Source organism: Glandiceps talaboti, chromosome 23 (genome assembly GCF_964340395.1).
Source record: "Glandiceps talaboti chromosome 23, keGlaTala1.1, whole genome shotgun sequence".
Classification (NCBI taxonomy): domain Eukaryota; kingdom Metazoa; phylum Hemichordata; class Enteropneusta; family Spengelidae; genus Glandiceps; species Glandiceps talaboti.
Genome location: NC_135571.1, coordinates 15,758,807 through 15,782,337, shown reverse-complemented (window position 1 = coordinate 15,782,337; position 23,531 = coordinate 15,758,807). Strand labels below are relative to the sequence as shown.

Below are 23,531 nucleotides of genomic sequence, written 5' to 3'. Positions count from 1 at the left end.
AATACTTTGGTGCATTTCGACTAAATGTAGCAAAAAATGCAATCTTGCTATTGAAGTGAGACATACACAGTTGGTTTCAGAGGCTAAAAATATCACACTCTAATTTCACTGATCAGAAAAATCTATTGATTTCCTTCACCAACTTTCCATCATTAATAGAGTAGAATCCAAAAATTGACCAAAGATTTGATTTCACAACGTTCCCTCAGGTCCTGATTTGTTACAGTGTTAGTATGAGACACAAACTTTGCAAAATGTGTATAAAACTACAGAACTAAGTCTATTCATGATACATTTACATAAAATGATATATTTATTTCAGAAAATGTAGTTTTTATTTCATAATTTCAAGTTACTGTTTGAAAAATGATATCTATGCAAAAACATGTATATAGTTTATTAGTATCGGTATATACATGTATACATGTACATGTATATTCACTTATAACTACAATCCATGACTTAAAAACTAGTGTACTTACATTAATTGTTTCTAGTGTCAAGTTAGATTGAAATCAAATTGTGGTTCACGACAGTAATAATAATATTTGACTTGGAGTTTTGCTGAAGACAGAATTAATATAATTTTGTGAATGTTGTTATGTATAACACTCTAGTGTATATGACACATGATGGCAGAATGCCACGTCTTTCCTGTCACAGTTTATTCTATGAATTTACTGATGAATAATTGATGCACATTGATTAAATGTATTGACGTCAGCAGCCCCAACTTTCAACATTTTCTCAGGGAGGGGTTTAGCATTAATATGGGAGGGACATCACTAGCCAATACAACCCTTCAATAACCAGAACAAGAATATAGATGGTTTTACAAACCAATGAATTTTTAACAGAAAATCCTTCAACGACTTGCATTTATTACTAATTATACATAAAACAACTGCTGTGACCCTCCAATAACAGAGTGCTACATCACCCCTTTCCAATAATGTTACATTCATAGGTTGTCATGGATGATGCAGATGATGGTGGCATATTGATTAGTGAAGTGGGCTATTCCATTTTCACTTTCAAAGGGGAGTGGGAGGGGGTAATATTGAGGATTTTAGATGTCTTTCGTATGATACATATTTGTCTAATTATAAGAGTTATGAATATTGCATATTTTTTACATATTATGTTATAATGACTATAACAATATGGTGTAAAATGATATATTATAATAATATTTATGAGGATTACAAATATATTCAATCATTACACACTGTATTGTTTTATCCAAAGGAAGATATTTATGTATGCCTAGTAATGGTGTTCATAAACATTGTTATGATTTGAAATGAATTGACATCTAATATTGATAATGTAATCATGAAATATGTCTTATAGAAAAGAAAGTACAATGTAACCACCCCATTGATCTAAAAATGGAATATTCCTCTGTCAATTCTTTCTTTGGTTTCCTCTCTGAATACATAATGAGTGAATGCGATATTGACTCATGTCCGCCATTACGTTGTGCTTTTTCCATAATTTTTTCCATGGATCTAAACTGACGATTCCCTGGAATATTTAAACAGGAACAACTATCTACATGTGACCGTAATATCTACTTAATTGTCAATATATTTTGGAAGTATTTATCTTTTTCTCCATCTTTATTAGAGGTAAGAAAACTATAATGTATTGACATGTCCCTGATATTCACCTACATGCATTGATTGGTGGGGTTTCTTCTATTTTGACATTCATAGTTTAATCTATACCACTACCTCAAAGATTATTACTTTGTGATGAGGTTATTATATTTCTATCCCATACCGTGATTTTTTATATGAAAATGTTAACATTTATGATTTGGGTTTGTGCTAGGTGAGAGAAAAATATATTAATGGGGGTCCAACAATAGGGTTTTCATTAGAATGTATTCAATAGTGGAATGTTAATACAATCCTGGTCACCTAGTCAATCTATATGTTTGAATTATACTTAGACTTTTATATTAGCATTTCATTTGGAAAGTCACCAAACAATTTCAGTCCTTATTCATGCCTAAAATACGAGAAGAGAAAATTTGAAATGTGAAAATTTTCTATTTAGTATAAAAAGATACAAGATATTGAAAACATGCTTTTTGTAAGTATAATTTACATTTGTATATCAAATGTATTCTTTTGTTTATGTCCTTTTCTTTCAAATAATTGACAATTGTAATTCTAAATACATTGTATACATGTACAATGTACTTTACATTGTACATAGTTTACATACATACATTGATTTGTACATTTCAACACTCTGATGTTTTCATTTTATTTTATTTTGGAAATATCACCAACACTGTTTTCTACAGACAATTAATTTTCTTTGTGTGGAAGGTATACATCTCATATTTTCCTCTACCTACAGTTTTAAATTTACTGATTTATTTAGCAACACAGATTGTCCAAAATATTGTACAAGGCTTTGTGTATTTCTAACACAGTGCTAGTCTTTGTATGATATTTATTTTCAATGATAGAGATGACAGCCGCTACTACCATATTAAACAACTACCATGTACAATGCGTAGTGAAGTTTTTTTTATATAAAATACTAACAATTGGCCCCAGCTACTGTACTCTACATTTGTATGATTTAGACAGTAATAGGAATATGTAATTTACTTAAGTATTGGATTCAAAACAGACAACTTTTGTGTGTTTCTATGTCTTTGAATATGTGTGTATACCTACATATGACTGGGTGTGTGTATGTGTATGTATGTGCATCCATGTGTGTGTGTGTGTGTGTGTGTGTGTGTGTGTGTGTGTGTGTGTGTGTGTGTGTGTGTGTGTGCGTGCGTGTGCGCGCAGTCTTGTGTATATGAGGAGATGGATTTTGTGTGTGTAGGGAGGGGATATATGTGTGTGTAGGGACAGGGGATATATGTGTGTGTAGGGAGGGGATATATGTGTGTGTAGGGACAGGGGATATATGTGTGTGTAGGGACAGGGGATATATGTGTGTGTAGGGAGGGGATATATGTGTGTGTAGGGACAGGGGATATATGTGTGTGTAGGGACAGGGGATATATGTGTGTGTAGGGAGGGGATATATGTGTGTGTAGGGAGGGGATATATGTGTGTGGAGGGATGGGGTCTTGTAAAATGCCTTGAGAATGGGATAAATTTCATCTGTTTGAAGTATTCTTAAACCATAGTAAAGTAAATTGTACATGTACCATGAATGAGAAAGATCCAAAGTGTACAGTTTATCCTGAACACAGATACAGTAATGAGATGGATTAAAACAAAGCAATGGAAGGCTTATGAATTAAAACAGAGCAATGGAAGGCTTATTGTTAAAATGTATTTTCAACAGAATTGTTAGGCAGTCATAGTGAGGCTGTACTTTCAATGTGATATGTAAATTAGAATATTTTGATAGTTAGTGACAATAGTTTTGAAGTTATTCAATTAAGGAAAGGTATTGTTACCGTAGTCATAGATTGATTGATGTGATGAAGATATCACATCAATCAATCTGTGTTGTTTGTCTTTGATTGAGTTACAAACAAGGACTTGGTCTGTGTTGTTTGTCTTTGATTGAGTTACAAACAAGGACTTGGTCTGTGTTGTTTGTCTTTGATTGAGTTACAAACAAGGACTTGGTCTGTGTTGTTTGCCTTTGATTGAGTTACAAACAAGGACTTGGTCTGTGTTGTTTGTCTTTGATTGAGTTACAAACAAGGACTTGGTCTGTGTTGTTTGTCTTTGATTGAGTTACAAACAAGGACTTGATATACATGTAGGTTGTTATACATTGATTTTTCAACTAGGAAGCCATGATAAAATAGGTTTATAAATTAATAATCCAAAATGAATACATTGTACATTTTTATGTCCACTTCACTTTAAAGTAAAGCCATTGATTAGCTTGGTATTTACAAGGAGTTTTATCGTGGTATGTACATAGTCAGTTGATAACAGACAATGGACACAATACACATGGCTACTTTACACTTCTAAGGGATAAATTCATTTGCTTTCAGTGTTTGGAATTTTTTCTGATATTAAGGAGCATAATTTTTAGTCTGATTTTAAGAGGTATTATGAGACCTGCTCAAAGAAAATAGAAATCAAACCAAATTGTGGCTAGTTGTATAGAGTAACTTTAGTTTAAATTGTGGCTAGTTGTATAGAGTAACCTTAGTTTAAATTGTGGCTAGTTGTATAGAGTAACCTTAGTTTAAATTGTGGCTAGTTGTATAGAGTAACCTTAGTTTAAATTGTGACTAGTTGTATAGAGTAACCTTAGTTTAAATTGTGGCTAGTTGTATAGAGTAACCTTAGTTTAAATTGTGACTAGTTGTATAGAGTAACTTTAGTTTAAATTGTGGCTAGTTGTATAGAGTAACCTTAGTTTAAATTGTGACTAGTTGTATAGAGTAACCTTAGTTTAAATTGTGACTAGTTGTATAGAGTAACCTTAGTTTAAATTGTGACTAGTTGTATAGAGTAACCTTAGTTTAAATTGTGACTAGTTGTATAGAGTAACCTTAGTTTAAATTGTGACTAGTTGTATAGAGTAACTTTAGTTTAAATTGTGACTAGTTGTATAGAGTAACCTTAGTTTAAATTGTGACTAGTTGTATAGAGTAACCTTAGTTTAAATTGTGACTAGTTGTATACATGTAGATATATTAACCTTAGTTTAAATACAGAGTACTTTGCCATCCTTCACCAAAGATATGAACATTTAATTATCTGCAGTACGTGTATTAAATGAGTCCTTGTCTCTGTCTTATAAATCAAAACAAAGATAAAATTGAAACTGGAGTTCAAGGTGAAAATATTTCAAGTGCTTTGGCGTTTTCTACTTACAACTGGCCATATGGATGAGGACTGAGTATTCATTTTGGATTTTTAATTTATGAAATAATTTTATCATGGCTTCCTACTTTAACATAAATACAATAACAAAGTTTTTACACATTTATTTTTAGATTTTAGCATTGTATACTATTGAGTTACAAGCACAGATTTGGTCTGTGTTGTTTCACATTGATTTGTTCAAGTAGGAAGCCATGACAAAATTAATTAATTAATAAATAAAAAGTCCAAACAAAATAAATACAGAATCCTCATCCATATGGCCACTGGAAGTAGACTGATGTGTGTAGTACTCAGTGGACAAAGTCAACAGAAACACAGAAGGCAAGCAGGATAATATCTCTGTCATCCTAAAAATGTAGTCTGAAAGTAAACAAGAATGGGTTTTGGAAATTCTTTTCTTTATCATACGCACTCATACAAATGTACATGTAAGTGCTTATATATCATTAGTCCCCAATGGACACTGCCGTTGGGGACTATTATATAGTATTACATTGGGTTCTGCCCCACTGTCTCTACATGTGTTCACCCTCATATCTCTGACATGCATCATTGGATTTGAGCCAAACCTGGCAGAGTTTATATACATAAAGCAAATGTACAAATGTATGTAATCTTTCTTTTTATATTTTAACCTTTGGCTTGACTTTTATATTAAAGTGAAATATCAAATTGGTCCCTAAATATACATGTATACATACATGTATACTGTATGAAGTTTTGTTACATAGTACACTAGAGACACCATTCAAATCTATGTAATACCTTTGCCCAAAAGCATTACAGTTGGGTGGCTGTCCTCTCTCAAGGCTTGTTTTTGTTGTTATTTTTAGCACAACTGAACTGAGGTGCAGTAGTGCTATAGTCATCGCTAAGTGTCTGTCTGTGTGCATGTGAGTGTGTTGGGAAATTGTTCAAATGAAAATAATCGCATCAGAAATGTGCATTTTACGTTTCAAATTGTGATTTGTTGTATTACAAAATGCTTTGATTTCAGCCTGGAAATGAAAGATTCTTGTTTTATTGATGCAATGAAATCATTAAATCTTTCATGGGCTAATTCACATGTCAGTGTCAATGGCGTAAAGATTAACATCTGTTTTTAGCACGGCTGAATTAAATCTTAGACGCTATGATTAAAACATGTTCATATAAATGGTCAAAAAACTAACTAAAAAACTATTGGGTAGATTGGTCTGAAATTTGATGGGAACATTCTTAGGGGTGTCTAAGCATTCAAAATATGTTTGCAAATGTGCCTAGCAACAAGACTGCGCCCATAGCAACATCCAAACGGTGAAGTATTTCACAAAGATAACCACTGGGAGACAATTGAATAAGCATTCAAAAAATGTATGTAAATTTACCTAGCAACAAGACAACGCCCATAGCAACAGCCAATTCATCACATATATTGCAAAGATAACAGGGATTATCATTTTGTGAAATGGTGGTCCCCGGACCAGTGCCTTAAAAAATCCAGTGGTCCTGCTGAAAGAATCAGTGGTCCCAGGTCCCGCTAATGTGAAACATTAAATCTTGCCTATGAATATGTATATTAAAACGTACACCACTTTTAGTTGAACAATACCCAATTTATAATAATAAATATAAAGTTGACATGCTTGGTTTCAGTCAATTGACAATTCTATTCTATTTGTAATGGTTATTAGTCCCCGCCGAAGTCCGGGACGGGGACTTATGGATTGGGATCCGTCTGTCCGTCCGTCCGTCTGTCCTTCCGTCCGTCCGTCCGTCCGTCCGTCCGCAGCCGTTTCTTGGAGATGCCTGGACCGATTTTTTAGTCCTCGTCGGACTAAGTCCGGGACGGGGACTTATGGATTGGGTTCCGTGCGTCCGTTCGTCCAGGGTCGTTTCTTGGAGATGCCTGAACCAATTTTTTTTCAAACTTGGTACAGGGGCAACATACTATGGCATACATATGCACGTCAATTTGTTTCATGATACAATCCAATATGGCCGCCTAGCAGCCATTTTGTTTGCAAATTTTCCCTGTCAAAAGCCATAACTCAGACATGCTTGAACAGATCTCATTCAAAGTTGGTATTAGGACAGTGTTCTATGGCATACATGTGCACATTCATTGTTGTCAAGATACGATCCAATATGGCCGCCTGGCAGCCATTTTGTTTGCAAATTTTCCATGTCCAAAGCCATAACTCAGACATGTTTGAACAGATCTCATTCAAAGTTGGTATTAGGACAGTGTTCTATGACATACATGTGCATATCCATTTTCATCGTGATACGATCCAATATGGCTGCCTGGCAGCCATTTTGTTTGCAAATTTTCCATGTCCAAAGCCATAATTAACTCAGACACGCTTGACCAGATCTCATTCAAAGTTGGTGTTAGGACAGTGTTCTATGACATACATGTGCATATCCATTTTTGTCGTGATACGATCCAATATGGCTGCCTAGCAGCCATTTTGTTTGCAAATTTTCCATGTCCAAAGCCATAATTAACTCGGACACGCTTGAACAGATCTCATTCAAAGTTGGTATTAGGACAGTGTTCTATGACATACATGTGCACATTCATTGTTGTCAAGATACGATCCAATATGGCCACCTAGCAGCCATTTTGTTTGCAAATTTTCCATGTCCAAAGCCATAACTCAGACATGCTTGAACAGATCTCATTCAAAGTTGGTATTAGGACAGTGTTCTATGACATACATGTGCATATTCATTGTTGTTGTGATACAATCCAATATGGCCGCCTGGCAGCCATTTTGTTTGCGATTTTTCTATGTGCAAAGCCATAACTCAGACATGCTTGAACAGATCTTATTCAATGTTGGACAGTGTTCCATGACATACATGTGCATATCCATTTTCTTCGTGATACGATCCCCCATACCCGACCCATCCTTTATTGTTGTAGGCATGTTCCATGTCCAACAAGCAGACACAACATATCTAAGTCTGTTTGATTTAGGTTCACAAGTGTTGTTGTGTGATCAGAGTAGTGATAATTCCTTAAAACCCAATCATAGCGGGGACTATGTCATTCTCAATGACTTGTTTTTGAGGCATTGACGAAATGAAAAACCTTGACGAAGGATGAGAAATTTGACAGAAATATGCGACAAGAACATTGGAAAAAAGTGTTCGTCGTGGTTTTGTTTTCCTATAAATCCATAGCTCAAAAGATTGACCATTGTCCGTGTTGTCCAGCCACTCACATTTCAGATAGGGTCTAAATTATTTACGAGATGGGTAGCCACACAGCAAATGTACTTGAGAAATGTTAGCTTATTTGAGAGGTAGTGTGGACAATGAAGTCCTATGGTTTTTTTTTTTTTGGTTTTTTTTTTTTTTTTTTGGTTTTTTTTTTGTGACTTTGTTTTTAAAAAAATATTTTTGTGCTTGGAATTCCTCCCAGCGATTTTCTGTTATGCAGTCAAATACATTTGTTTGAAACTTCAGATCCAGGAAATCAACACACATGTGCACACATTTGTGATTCGAAGTCAATTGTTCATGACCAGCATATTGCAGAAACACGGACAACTAACTAGATGTCTGTGGCAGAAAGCAATGCAGGGGGACTGGTATCATCAACCCATGTAACTTGTAAGTCATTGGAAAAACCAAGATGACAGTCAGTGATTGCTATCATGGAAGTAACTGAGGTTGGCAAAAATGATGAAACCTTTGTTATTCCACTTGCTCAGTGGACAAACTTGGTAACTTCTACAGGACATCATGAAGTTTGTGCGTCATTTGGAAGACTTCATTTCATGAAAGGGGTTCTACTATAAATCATTTGAAGCGCCTTTATGACAGAATGATAGCAAATAAAATGTTTCATTTGATATATTTGAATTATTATACAATGAAATTATTATTCTCGTCTTCCTAATTGTTGTGTCCCTAAACAGATATGTCCCTATTAGTAATGATATGAGCCACATGGCTGTTGAGTGTTATCTCCTGTGATTATGGGTTTCACATTGTTGTTGATTCAGTGAAATAAACTACAATGTAAGGCCGCTACTATGATGTATTCACACACCACCAGCCATTCAACTGTCAAAGTTCATGTCCCTCCTATTCTAACAGACATCAATTTCCTATTCACTTGAACAATACACTATACCATAGACCCTCCACCAGGCTATACCTCTATAGCGCATATGCATATTGCTGATTATACTTCATGACCCATAGAAAGGTCATGCAAGGTGTGTACATTTGTAGTTTTAGCTCCATCGCGATTGTATTTCTTGTTTGTTCACATTCAGTTGTTCCTACTTTTTAACATGGTTATTTACAGTTTAAGGTACTGGTCAGATGAACCAGACAAGGTCAAATTTGTGTGGTCCGCCCCAAAAAATCACTGGTCCTGGACTTCGGACCAGTGGATTTGTTCACCCCTGGATTAATAGATAATTGAATGAACATTCCAAAAATGTATGTAAATTTGCCTAGCAACAAGACCATACCCATAGCAACAGCCAATCGGTGGTGTATTTCACAAAGATAACCATGGGGATGAATAGACAATTGAATAAACATCCAAAAAATGTATGGAACTTGCCTAGCAACAAGACCACGCCTATACTATAACAACAACCAAATAATCACGTATATTGCAAAGATAACAATAGGAATTGATAGACAAATGAATAACCATTAAAAAATGTATGTAAATATGCCTAGCAACATGACCACGCCCATAGCAACAGCCAAATGATCACATATTTTGCAAAGATAACAGGGATAAATAGACAAATGAATAAACATTCAAAAAATATATGCAAATGTGCCTGGCATCAAGACCACACCCATAGCAACAGCCAAGTGATCACATACAGTGTTTCCGCTGCCCACTCGCCAAATCGCAAAATGCGAATAAAATCTGCATTTGGCGAGAATATTTTTGATACAATTAGCCAAACTTGCAAAGCCAATTTAGAATAGGGCACCAGAAAATCTATGCGTAATGCTTGTGGTTTTTTTGTCGCAACATAGAATATCCGTATTACATTTAGAAGGAATTGTACACATTGTGCGTCCCTCAAAAGTTAAATAAACCATAAAATTGTTACATCAGCAATGCACATAACGTCCCATCCAACAAACTTGTAAGTTCCATTGTGTAATACATTCAGCATCTGATCATGCGATCCATGCTTGTAAAATTTGATGAAGTAGTTCGTCACATGCAAGGTGCAATGGAAGACGAGTCGTCTTTATTACCGGGCCCTTCCACCATGCAGGAGAACTGTTAACTCGTAATACACGAAGATATTCGTTTATTCTTGAACGATACACTATAACATGCGAACCAGACAAAGAGCATGGTGTAGTGAACGGTAAATTCACATAATGCGTTCGATCTAGTAACGAAGCTCAAAAAGAAAAAGTTTAAGTTTTAGTGAGAATGAAATGGTGAAGTGGCAGTTTGAATTTATCTAAGTGAAGTTTTCAGCATAGACTGTCCAATGATGTGGTCCATTTGATCATTGCTTCACTCATGAGGGAAGATGCTTTTGCCGTAATGGCCGTTCTATCGATGGAAACCCTTTCGCACCACGCCTGTTAATAAGTAACCAATCACGTGGATAAGTAATGATAACATCGCATAGTTTCTGAACTACATGTACCCAAGACGTGCTCTCTCCACGTCAGGAAATGGTCATGGGGCACATGAAACTGTTGAAATATTATGCATACGATGGGTCATATTCAAATTTCACAGGTCACACTGAGATTTAGAAAATAGTTACAATGAGAACTGATTAAAACCTCGATGTTTGGTGCTACAACTTCAAATCAAAGATGAGAACCGTACATTTGCCAACATGACATGAAAAATGTATGTAAATAAACAGTAAAAACATACAAGTTTGCGTCATTGTCTTTATTTATATAGGTTCATTTTTATCGCAAAAGTTTGGCTAATTGAAAGTTTGGTTTGGCTAATAAATTTTGAGGCAAATTAGCCAAATTGCTAGTAAATTTTTGACCCAGAGGAAACACTGACATATATTGCAAAGATAACAGGGATAAATAGACAAATGAATATATGGATAATCATTCAGCAAATGAACACCTATCCCAAGCATGGATCAGCATATGGCAAAACATTTTTTTTAAAAACTGTACAGTTATGCTACAATGCCAATGGCACTGTTTTTTATACAAAAAAATCATGTTTTATAACCCCCACCCCACCACCACCAAAAAAAAAAAAAATAAATAAAAAAATTGAAAATATCTTTTTATCATAAACAAATCTGAATAGACCTGACAATAAAAAAAAAATCTTACAGACAGTTTTTCTGGATTTAGAAATAAAATATTGCTGATTGGAGCACACCATGTTAAAGTGTTACACTGGTGCAATCATCATGGGAAAATAAAATAATCTTGTACACCTCACTTCAGAAAAGGTTAACATATGTAGTATTGGACCCTGTGTTTTTTCTCATTCAATCTTGAATTAGTAATATCAAAAATAATATACTCACTGTAGGTTACAAGTGAAAGACAGACACATATGTATACATGTATATTGCCAACAGAAACAAAGTACAAAGTGTGTATTGATATTTCATGAAATGTTTGAATGAAGCACTTTTTGTGATCACATGAATAACTATTTAAGAACTGCCTATACAAAGTATTTGCGCAACGCAATCAAAGCAAAAAAAAAAATATGTGAATTTTCCAAAAGTGCATCAATTTTGAGTTATCCTAAGTTTTTACCTTCACATACATGTAATTCAGGGACACCACTTTTTATTGTATATTTTTTACCTCCCGTAAGGGTGTGGGAGGTATTAAAAGGGGAATGTGTGTCTGTGTGTGTGTCTGTCTGTCTGTGTCATCATTTTCTAAAAATCGGCTGGCTCAATTGTAATGAAATTTGGGATATATAATCTTTAGGGTAATAGCTAGACCTGATTAGGTTTTGAGCCAGATCTGTTAATGTTTAATTAGAGAAATTTGCATATTAATGAAATCAACTAATTACGCAACATGTTAAGACTGCATACTTCAATTTCAATATAATTTAGTATATTGGTTAAACATAACAACATACATTTGTCCTATAAAATTCGTTGATGTATCTTACAGCGTTAATGAATAAATTGCATAATTAATTATTTTTGGTAATTAGGCTATATCTTAAGAATACATACTTCAAATTCAACATAATTTAGTACATACGTTAACCATAAGAAAACACATGTCCTATCAAGTTTGTTGATGCACCGTACAGTGTTAATGAATAATTTGCATAATTAATGATTTTCGGTAATTAGGCTATATCTTAAGAATACATACTTCAATATCAATATAATTCAGTACACACGTTAACCATAACAATCACATATGTCCTGTAAAGCTTGTTGGTGTACCTTTCAGTGTTAATGAATAATTTGCATAATTAATGATTCTTGGTAATTAGGCTACATCTTACGACTGCATACTTCAATTTCAATACAATTCAGTACATACATTAACCATAACAAATTATGTATGTCCTATAAAGTTAGTTGATGTACCTTACAGTGTTAATGAATAATTTGCATAATTAATGATTTTCGGTAATTAGGCTATATCTTAAGACTGCATACTTCAATTTCAATACAATTTAGTACATACGTTAACCGTAACAAAGTGGATATGTCCTATAAAATCTTTTATATAGCTTAGTTTTAATTTTAATTTAATATTAAAATTTGCATAATTAATGATTTTAGGTAACTAGGTTGTATCTTAAAAATGCAAGCTTCAAATTTCATATAATACGATACGTACATCAACCATAATAATACGCACCGTGCCACCTGTCCTATGAAGTTTGTTGCTACAATTGCAACTTTTTCCTTTAATGAGTATTTTGAATAATGAGCGATATTCATTTATTAAGCAGAAATCATACACTCTTACATACATTAATGTAAGAAAGCACGCTTGTTCAAAAAACAAAGCCTGTTACCATAGTTTTTTTAGTTTAATGAGTTATTTGCATAATTAGTGATTCCCTTACGGGAGGCATTCAGTTTAAATCTGGTTCACTACATATATTATATTTTTTATGATGAAAGTATAGAAATGAAAATGAGTGTAGACTGTATACTACTGAATTACTACTACATGTACATGTACAACTCAAATGCATGGGTGACAGGAAGTGACAAAACTCCACAAGATGAGATACAGGGAAGATAGAATATATTCAATTCAGTGTTATCAATTTAAAAACAACCAGTTTGAAATCAAGGTGTAATGTCAGACATACAACAACGTAAAAAGAAATTCTACAAACTCGTCTTGGAGGTTACAGACTGTATCAAAGTATAGAAGCAACCTGTAGACAGCCATGGACTTACATTGTATTACGGAAAAAAGTATGGAATGTCATTCCCCTATACAAAGATTGTGCAATTTTAACCTGCTACCCAAAATCCACAAAGAAGGAAATCCAGGAAATCCAATTGCCAGGTTCTGATTGTTGTCCAACAGAAAAGATTCTGAATTGCATAGATTTTTTTTCAATCGTTGGTATCCAAATACTATCAATATAAATATTTTTCAATTAGTGGTATCCAAATACTATGGATATAAATATTTTTCAATCGTTGGTATCCAAATACTATCAATATAAATATTTTTCAATTAGTGGTATCCAAATACTATGGATATAAATATTTTTCAATCGTTGGTATCCAAATACTATCAATATAAATATTTTTCAATTAGTGGTATCCAAATACTATGGATATAAATATTTTTCAATCGTTGGTATCCAAATACTATGGATATAAATATTTTTCAATCGTTGGTATCCAAATACTATCAATATAAATATTTTTCAATTAGTGGTATCCAAATACTATGGATATAAATATTTTTCAATCGTTGGTATCCAAATACTATGGATATAAATATTTTTCAATCGTTGGTATCCAAATACTATATCGTTGGTATCCAAATACTATCGATATAAATATTTTTCAATCGTTGGTATCCAAATACTATCAATATAAATATTTTTCAATCGTTGGTATCCAAATACTATATCGTTGTTATCCAAATACTATAAATATAAATATTTTTCAGTCGTTGGTATCCAAATACTATGGATATAAATGTTTTTTCAATCGTTCGTATCCAAATAATATCGATATAAATGTTTTTTCAATATTGGGTACTAAGATTTGTTATATCAGTTCTCGCATGCTTCTTGACAAAGGCTGTCCATGTGTTACCATGACTTTTCTTTTCTGAGGTGAAAGCACACTGTACAAGGTTACTGCATTCTCTATTTCTTAATCTGTTTTCATAATTTATCATTTGTTTACAGATTTCTCTAATGACTTAGATAACTTCCTAATTCAGCTTTTGAGCCTGAGGCATTGTTACTTGACTTTTTGTGTACACCCAACATTTGTTTGCAAAATGACTTTTTGTTTACACCCAACATTTGTTTGCAAACTTAAGACTGTATTTGTTCAAATGGGTGTTTATCACAAAACGAATGTTTGATAAATGTAGATGTAAGATGTGAGAAGTGTCCAATTTACACCCAACAACAAACTAAATCAAGTACTAGAACTAGTACTATAGTGATATGATGTGTTCCATTTTCTCTCTCCAGGTCACAACTTCACATTTCTGTCTCTGTAATGCCATTCATCATGACAGATGGATATTTAATACGGCGGTTACAGGAAGCAGTCACAGCAGCTGATGCCAGTGATGCTGGTGGTGACACTGGTACAGAAGGGGGTGGCACTACAGGTAAACTTCTTAATTTTAGCTCCTGAAAGGGGAGCTTAGGAGATTCTCGACGTCTGTCTTTCTGTTTGTTTATCTTTCCGTACTGTCACCATACAAAAAATATATACTTGAACTTCAAAAATACAGCTATAGAAGCAGTCAAATGAAAGAATACTTGCTTGATGATCTAGAGACAAAAGCAAAGTAATTTTCCACACATGGCATTTTGAGTGGTTGTATCTGACAAATGATTAAATCTAACAAGCTGGAAATCAGCACTTTCAAAGAGCTGTCCAGTATGGAGATGTTGACATTCTACCAAAGTCTAAGGTATGACTGTAGAGCTACAAAACTAAACAGAAATGTACCCATGGTAAAACCTACCTTGCGCCAAGTTTTGTCACTTCTGATTCTTGTCACTAATATTCATAAGTTAAGAAAATCTCGAATTTAGGAGATATTGTATGCTGTAAATATGCAGTGTACAAGCGCAGCTCATTTTGGTCACTAGTAGGAATTCATAAGGAGGGCTGTTTAGAATAGCAGAATAGTAAAACAAAAGATCACAAAGTTTTATCACTAGGAGTGCTGTTTAGAATAGCAGAATAGTAAAACAAAAGATCACAAAGTTTTATCACTCGGAGTGCTGTTTAGAATAGCAGAATAGTAAAACAAAAGATCACAAAGTTTTATCACTCGGAGTGCTGTTTAGAATAGCAGAATAGTAAAACAAAAGATCACAAAGTTTTATCACTAGGAGTGCTGTTTAGAATAGTAAAACAAAATATCAAAATATCAAAATATCGCTTGATGATCTAGAGACAAAAGCAAAGTAATTTTCCACACATGGCATTTTGAGTGGTTGTATCTGACAAATGATTAAATCTAACAAGCTGGAAATCAGCACTTTCAAAGAGCTGTCCAGTATGGAGATGTTGACATTCTACCAAAGTCTAAGGTATGACTGTAGAGCTACAAAACTAAACAGAAATGTACCCATGGTAAAACCTACCTTGCGCCAAGTTTTGTCACTTCTGATTCTTGTCACTAATATTCATAAGTTAAGAAAATCTCGAATTTAGGAGATATTGTATGCTGTAAATATGCAGTGTACAAGCGCAGCTCATTTTGGTCACTAGTAGGAATTCATAAGGAGGGCTGTTTAGAATAGCAGAATAGTAAAACAAAAGATCACAAAGTTTTATCACTCGGAGTGCTGTTTAGAATAGCAGAATAGTAAAACAAAAGATCACAAAGTTTTATCACTAGGAGTGCTGTTTAGAATAGTAAAACAAAATATCACAAAGTTTGGTCGCTAGGAGTGCTGTTTAGAAAAGTAACACTTCAACAAAATACCTATATACATGTATTATGCAATGGTACTGTATATAGATTCCTCAGTTAATAGAGGTAAATAAGAAAATCGAGCAGTATTCACCACATCAGATTTTGATCAGATTGTAGAATTCTAAAAACCACAGTGTCTCCCAGGTTTTCTCCCTGAACAAGGTAAGAGGGGTGCAACACCCTCTTGTAAATTCTTCGCACCCCTTGCAAGTTTTGACGAAAAAAAAAGAATTGAATATTTTTTCAACAAACAGGGCAAAACAATTTACTTCTCTCGCAGTTTCGCTACGATCTCATGGTCGCCATTTTGGAAAACCAAATATCTTGGTAAAGAGGCTACTAATGTCAAACTTCATGCGAATCACATTCACGCATACTTTTTAGTCCTTGCTGGACGAAGTCCAGGACAGGGACTTATTGATTGGATTCCATCCGTCCATCCAGGGCCATTTCTTGGAGATGCCAGGACCGATTTTTTTTCAAACTTGGTACAGGGGCATCATACAATGGCATACATATGCATGTCAGTTTGTTTCATGATACGATCCAATATGGCCGCCTAGCAGCCATTATGTTTGCAAATTTTACCTGTCCAAAGCCATAACTCAGACATGCTTTAACAGATCACATTCAAAGTTAGTATCAGGACAGTGTTCTATGATATACATGTGCATATTCATTGTTGTCGTGATACAATCCAATATGGCCGCCTAGCAGCCATTTTGTTTGTGAATTTTCCAATCTAAAGCCATAACTCAGATATGCTTGAACAGATCTCATTCAAAGTTGGTATTAGGACAGTGTTCTATGACATACATGTGCATATCCATTTTCGTTGTGATACAATCTGATATGGCTGACTGGCAGCCATTTTGTTTGCAAATTTTTCATGTCCAAAGCCATAACTCAGACATGCTTGAACAGATCTCATTCAAAGTTGGTATTAGGACAGTGTTCTATGACATACATGTGCATATCCATTTTTGTCGTGATACAATCTGATATGGCTGCCTGGCAGCCATTTTGTTTGCGAATTTTCCATGTCCAAAGCCATAACTCAGGCATGCTTGAACAGATCTCATTCAAAGTTGGTATTAGGACAGTGTTCTATGAAATACATGTGCATATTCATTTTCGTCGTGATACAATCCGATATGGCTGCCTGGCAGCAATTTTGTTAGCGCAGTTTTCATGTCCAAAGCCATAACTCAGACATGCTTGAACAGGTCCCCCCCCCCCTGTACCCGACCCATCCTTTATTGTTGAATGGTTTATTCCATCATGTTATCTTGAATAGTAGGCATGTCCAATGTCCAACGAGGAGACACAACATGAGTAGGCATGTTCCATGTCCAACGAGCAGACACAACATATCTATGTCTGTTTGATTTAGGTTCACAAGTGTTGTTGCGTGATCAGAGTAGTGATATCAAGAAAATTACAACATAAACTGCCAGTTCCTTAAAACCCAATCATAGCGGGGAGTATGTCATTCTCAATGACTTGTTTCAAACTTGTCATTAGTCCCCGCCAGACGAAGTCCAGGACAGGGACTTATGGATTGGGTTCCATCCGTCCGTCCAGAGCTGTTTCTTGGAGATGCCTGGACTGATTTTTTTCAAACTTGGTACAGGGGTAACATACAATAGCATACATATGCACATCAATTTGTTTCATGATACGATCCAATATGGCTGCCTAGCAGCCATTATGTTTGCAAATCTTCCCTGTCCAAAGTCATAACTCAGACATGCTTGAACAGATCTCATTCAAAGTTGGTATTAGGATAGTTTCTATGACATACATATGCATATTCATTGTTGTCATGATACGATCCAATATGGCCAACTAGCAGCCATTTTGTTTGCAAATATTCCATGTCCAAAGCCATAACTCAGACATGCTTGAACAGATCTCATTCAAAGTTGGTATCAGGACAGTGTTCTATGACATAAAAATGCATATCTATTTTCGTCGTGATACGATCCAATATGGCTGCCTGACAGCCATTTTGTTTGCGAATTTACATGTCCAAAGCCATAACTCAGACATGCTTGAACAGATCTCATTCAAAGTATTAGGACAGTGTTCTATGACATACATGTGCATATCCATTTTCGTCGTGATACAATCTGATATGGCTGCTTGGCAGCGATTTTGTTGGCGCAGTGTTCATGTCCAAAGCCATTACTCAGACATGCTTGAACAGCCCCCCCCCCCCCCTGTACCCGACCCATCTTTTATTGTTGAATGGTTTATTCCATCACATCATCTTGAAGAGTAGGCATGTCCCATGTCCAACGAGCAGACACAACATATCTAAGTCTGTTTGATTTAGGTTCACAAGTGTTGTTGCGTGATCAGAATAGTGATATCAAGAAAATGACAACATAAACTGCCAGTTCCTTAAAACCCAATCATAGCAGGGGCGATGTCATTCTCAATGACTTGTTCATTCTATAGCTTTCAAACAGTCATCATGTCATTTAGCTCAACGAAGATCAGGAGGTACACAGAATATTTTCCACATCGGCCATTTTCAGGACAAACTTGAAACTGACTCAGATCGCTGGATTGTTTGCATCTTCTTAATTGTCTGTGGTTTACGGTACAAAAACAAAATGAAATGTGAAACTTTGAAAGGCTCGTGTTGTTTCTTCAACACTACTTTAATAGATAATACTAAATAAAATGTCACTAAAATGAACAAAATGGTACATTCTACTAATTTCTAGTTCCTTAACTATTGAATTGTAATCGAAACGAAAATGGACTAATATTTTCGTACCCATCGAACCACAATCGAACTTATAGAGATATCGGGTGAGAAGGCCTCACTTGAAGACAACACAGATAAACACGTGGTGTCATTGTGGGCAAGTCCACTGGTCATGGATAGGTGGGCTGTGACAAATGTCTGTTTTTACGTTTACACTAAATGTACTCCAAAATTTATGGTTTTCAAAGTCGCTTTGTCTATGAATTGCTTCTCTTAATAAAAAACATGCAAGTAAAATTTTCCATGGCTACGTCAGTATTGAAGGTGAATGCTAAGTTCCCCTCTATCCCTTCCCTTTAGTTTAATAGTTCGGACGTTGCATGTGTCGTCATAGTACAATCTTTGACCTTTCAAAATCTTAGTGAGTCGTCGTAGCAGAAAGTTTTGTCGGGTACCTTTCCCTCTTGAAAACTATGTATTCCGATTCATTTTATTTCATTTTCTTTTGATTGACTTCATTACTACCCACACAGTGACTCGAAGCAGTTTTGCCTTCTTTCAAAAAAGACCTGTGCTAACTGAAGGTGCCATGCCGTATCGTCTCCGACTATATTTGTTTTTGTAAATAAAACCTGAACATGCTGAAGAGATCTATATCATGGCTACACTAGGCATGTCTTACAATGTGAGTTTTTTGACGTGGGAGCGTGACGTGTTGAGTGTCTGTCCATTTGAACTTGTGCAGCATGTACTAGTAATTTTCCAGTTAGACACAACAGTGGCAACAAAATTGCAACATTAGCGTTGCGTCTTTTTTACATTGATTGTAACAGGGCCAGGGTACAAGTTCGTTAGTGGTCTATAATAATATTATGTATCAAAATAAAAACAATCAACTCTCACTCAGTACGATGCCATATCGTCAGTCGAGGGGGCATGGCAAATGTAACAAAATTCGTTGCGTACAGGATATGGATCGTTTAATCAAATATGAGTAAAATTAATGTCCATTGCATTATAATATGCATGATTTTGCGTCACCGCGAATACTGAGTCCATCATTCTGAGCAGTTCTCAAATCCGGGAATTAAATGATAAATTTAATGAGAAGTCAACTAGAAAACAGTACACTCTATGCAAATATCAATAGACGGACCAAATGTGACACTTTTGACTTTGAACAAGCAGTCACCAAATGGGGAAATTACAAAGACAGGAGAATTCTCCTCTGAGGAGAACAGAAGTGAGACAGGTTACTCAGCTGTTATGCATAAAGGCAAAGTTATCTTCACCCTTATGTGTTGGACTTTTGTTTGTTTTGGTAGTGATATGGTGATGATGCAATGAAGCTTTCGAAAATGGATTTCATTTTGTAGTAAACACTACAACTGTCTTGAAACATCTTGAAATTTGCTGCAATTTTTTACAGAAAGTTGAAGATTTTGTTTTGTTACACTCTTTCAGTATTTGTTTTGAAAAGCGCTATCTGAGTAACTATTTAGGACTAACTATTAAAAAACTAACTTTTTTGACACAGGTAAATTTGGCCTAATTCTGTCACTATTTAAACATTAAGATATCAAAACACACTTTGACACTGCAGTTGTGTTGAAATTCACATGATTAAAATGGGTTAAAATGGCTAAAAAAAAGTGCCACCAAAAGCCACCATTTCAAGATGCAAATTTCAAAAGCTAGGTAGGAGGGGGGGACACCCACTCCTGACCACCCCCATTGTGGCGCATGCAGTGCCTCGCTTCCCCCCCCCCCCCCCCCCCCCCCCCCCCCCCTTGGGACAAAATCCTGGGGAGAACATTGAAAACCCATTCACAACATTATGGTTATATACTCATTTACATATCCATTTGTTTGTTTGTTGCTTCATTACTAGATGGTGGTGGCCTTGATCTCGGAAGAGGAATCACAAATGTAGGCAACAAACTTTATGAGAAACTGAAGGAACTTCCACGTAAGTATTGCTTGATTTGTACACAAGTAATATATTGCACATCATCACATGCATGTCTTTTTTTTTGTTCATGTGTTGGCATGGTTACAGTATTGTTTATGTGTTGGCATAGTTACAGTACAGTTCTAGAATCACTTTCTGACTTGGCTAGCATTGGTCTGCCGCTAACACTATACATATATCTGCCGCTAACACTATACATGTGTCTGCCACTAACACTATACATATATCTGCCGCTAACACTATACATGTATCTGCAACTAACACTATAGTTGTATCTGCCGCTAACACTATACGTGTATCTGCCACTAACACTATACATGTATCTATCGCTAACACTACACATGTATCTGCCGCTAACACTATACATGTATCTGCCACTAACACTATACATGTATCTGCTGCTAACACTATACATATATCTGCCACTAACATTATACATGTATCTGCCACTAACACTATACATGTATCTGCCGCTAACACTATACATGTATCTGCCACTAATACAATACATGTATCTGCCACTAATACAATACTTGTATCTATCGCTAACACTATACATGTATCTGCCGCTAACACTATACATGTATCTGCCACTAACACTATACATGTTTCTGCCGCTGACACTATACATGTATCTGCCACTAACACTATACTTGTATCTGCCACTAATACTATACATATATCTGCCACTAATACTATACTTGTATCTATCGCTAACACTATACATGTTTCTGCCGCTAACACTATACATGTTTCTGCCACTAACACTATACATGTATCTGCCACTAACACTATACATGTATCTGCCACTAATACAATACTTGTATCTATCGCTAACACTATACATGTATCTGCCGCTAACACTATACATGTATCTGCCACTAACACAATACTTGTATCTGTCGCTAACACTATACATATATCTGCCGCTAACACTATACATGTATCTGCCGCTAACACTATACATGTATCTGCCGCTAACACTATACATGTTTCTGCCGCTATCACTATACATGTATCTGCCGCTAACACTATACATGTATCTGCCGCTGACACTATACATGTATCTGCCGCTAACACTATACATATATCTGCCGCTAACACTATACATGTTTCTGCCGCTGACACTATACATGTATCTGCCACTAACACTATACATGTATCTGCCGCTGACACTATACATATATCTGCCGCTAACACTATACATGTTTCTGTCGCTGACACTATACATGTATCTGCCACTAACACTATACCTGTATCTGCCGCTGACACTATACATGTCAGTGTTCTCCCCAGGATTTGTTGATAGGATATCGGCTCATTAGCATAAATTAGCATCAATTTACATATAATTATATTCCCGAAAAATCAAAGTACATCATAATATCAAACAAGTAGTACATGTACATGTGGCCAAAGGAAAGTTGAAGGCCAATTTCTTACTTCAAAATATTAGCACCAATAAGAAACTCATAAAGCAGTGTTATTGATTATTATTGTTAGGAAAGCTGAAATTATTTAAATCTTAATGTCCACAGATAAATTAGACTTTCGAAACACGAAAAGTTTGTGTACAGCTACCGGCAGACATCGTCTTAGTCCGAAATATCGTGATACACGAGACTTACTATACTTCCCCATGGAGGACTTCAAAAACTCGCGAGAGTTTGTGACGTCATGGCCGCCATTTTGGAAAATCCATGCTTTCATCGTAGTTGTACGATGTATCAGTATACAATGTCAAACTACAAACTAAACGTGTTTTCAGGGTAAAATTGAACGTGAAACTGATAATCGGAGATAACATCGCCACTTTATCGAAAGGTACATTAGTCTGTTCAACTCTTTTCACGACATTGAAGAATGCACATGCTCTTGGGTTGAGACATACTCGGTGTTATCACTGTTAGTGTTACTCTGTCACTCGAACTCATTGAATGTCAACTTCATGCGTTTGTCGAACTTTTATACTTTATAGCAAAATGGCACGACATCGTTTGTTTTTATAGTTGTCAAAATCTGGCAGTTCCGACATGCTTCTACGGTCGAACCGACGTTACTGATGGGCCGGTTTTGCCTCTGATTTACCGAAAACTGTTGTACCGTAGTGTGAATCGATCACACTACCATTAGCGGGTTTACGCATTTTATTCCTATCGAAAACAATACTGACGGCAAACTTCAAATAAATCTGTCTGGCAATGGTAGAGGGTTGAATAGTCATTTGAATTAATTAGACACTCTATAGTTTTACTTGCTGCTTATGTGTGAACTTGTGAAGGATCAATACAAACGTTGTGAAACAATAAAGGCGTCAGCTGACCGATTGACAGATGAACAATATTTACCGAACCCTCTACAATCTTATAGCGTATCGGGACAACTGATAGCGTATCGGCGAAAATTAAAGGATATCGGGCCCGATACGCTAAAACCCTCTGCGGAGAACACTGCATGTATCTATCGCTAACACGGTACATGTGTCTGCCACTAACACTATGCATGTATCTGCCGCTGACACTATACATGTATCTGCCACTAACACTATACATGTATCTGCCGCTGACACTATACATGTATCTGTCGCTAACACTATACATGTTTCTGCCGCTAACACTATACATGTTTCTGCCACTAACACTATACATGTATCTGCCACTAACACTATACATGTATCTGCCACTAATACAATACTTGTATCTATCGCTAACACTATACATGTATCTGCCGCTAACACTATACATGTATCTGCCGCTAACACTATACATGTATCTGCCACTAACACTATACATGTATCTGCCGCTAACACTATACATGTATCTGCCACTAACACAATACTTGTATCTGCCGCTAACACTATACATATATCTGCCGCTAACACTAT

General features: G+C 35.5%; 1 protein-coding gene across 4 annotated transcripts in view; it reads left to right on the top strand.

Moving 5' to 3' along the window:
• LOC144452577 (synaptotagmin-1-like) overlaps positions 1 to 23,531 on the top strand; it is a 69,439-nt gene that overhangs the window by 20,675 nt on the left and 25,233 nt on the right. For 3 of the 4 annotated variants that reach the window (XM_078143691.1, XM_078143690.1, XM_078143688.1), the window contains exons 2-3: positions 14,488 to 14,630; positions 20,567 to 20,644. In XM_078143691.1, the coding sequence (XP_077999817.1) occupies positions 14,516 to 14,630; positions 20,567 to 20,644 (193 nt within the window). In that variant the 5' untranslated portion in view covers positions 14,488 to 14,515. Of the gene's footprint in view, positions 1 to 1,480; positions 1,632 to 14,487; positions 14,631 to 20,566; positions 20,645 to 23,531 lie in introns of those variants that run through there. The other variant, XM_078143689.1, reaches the window with a different exon arrangement.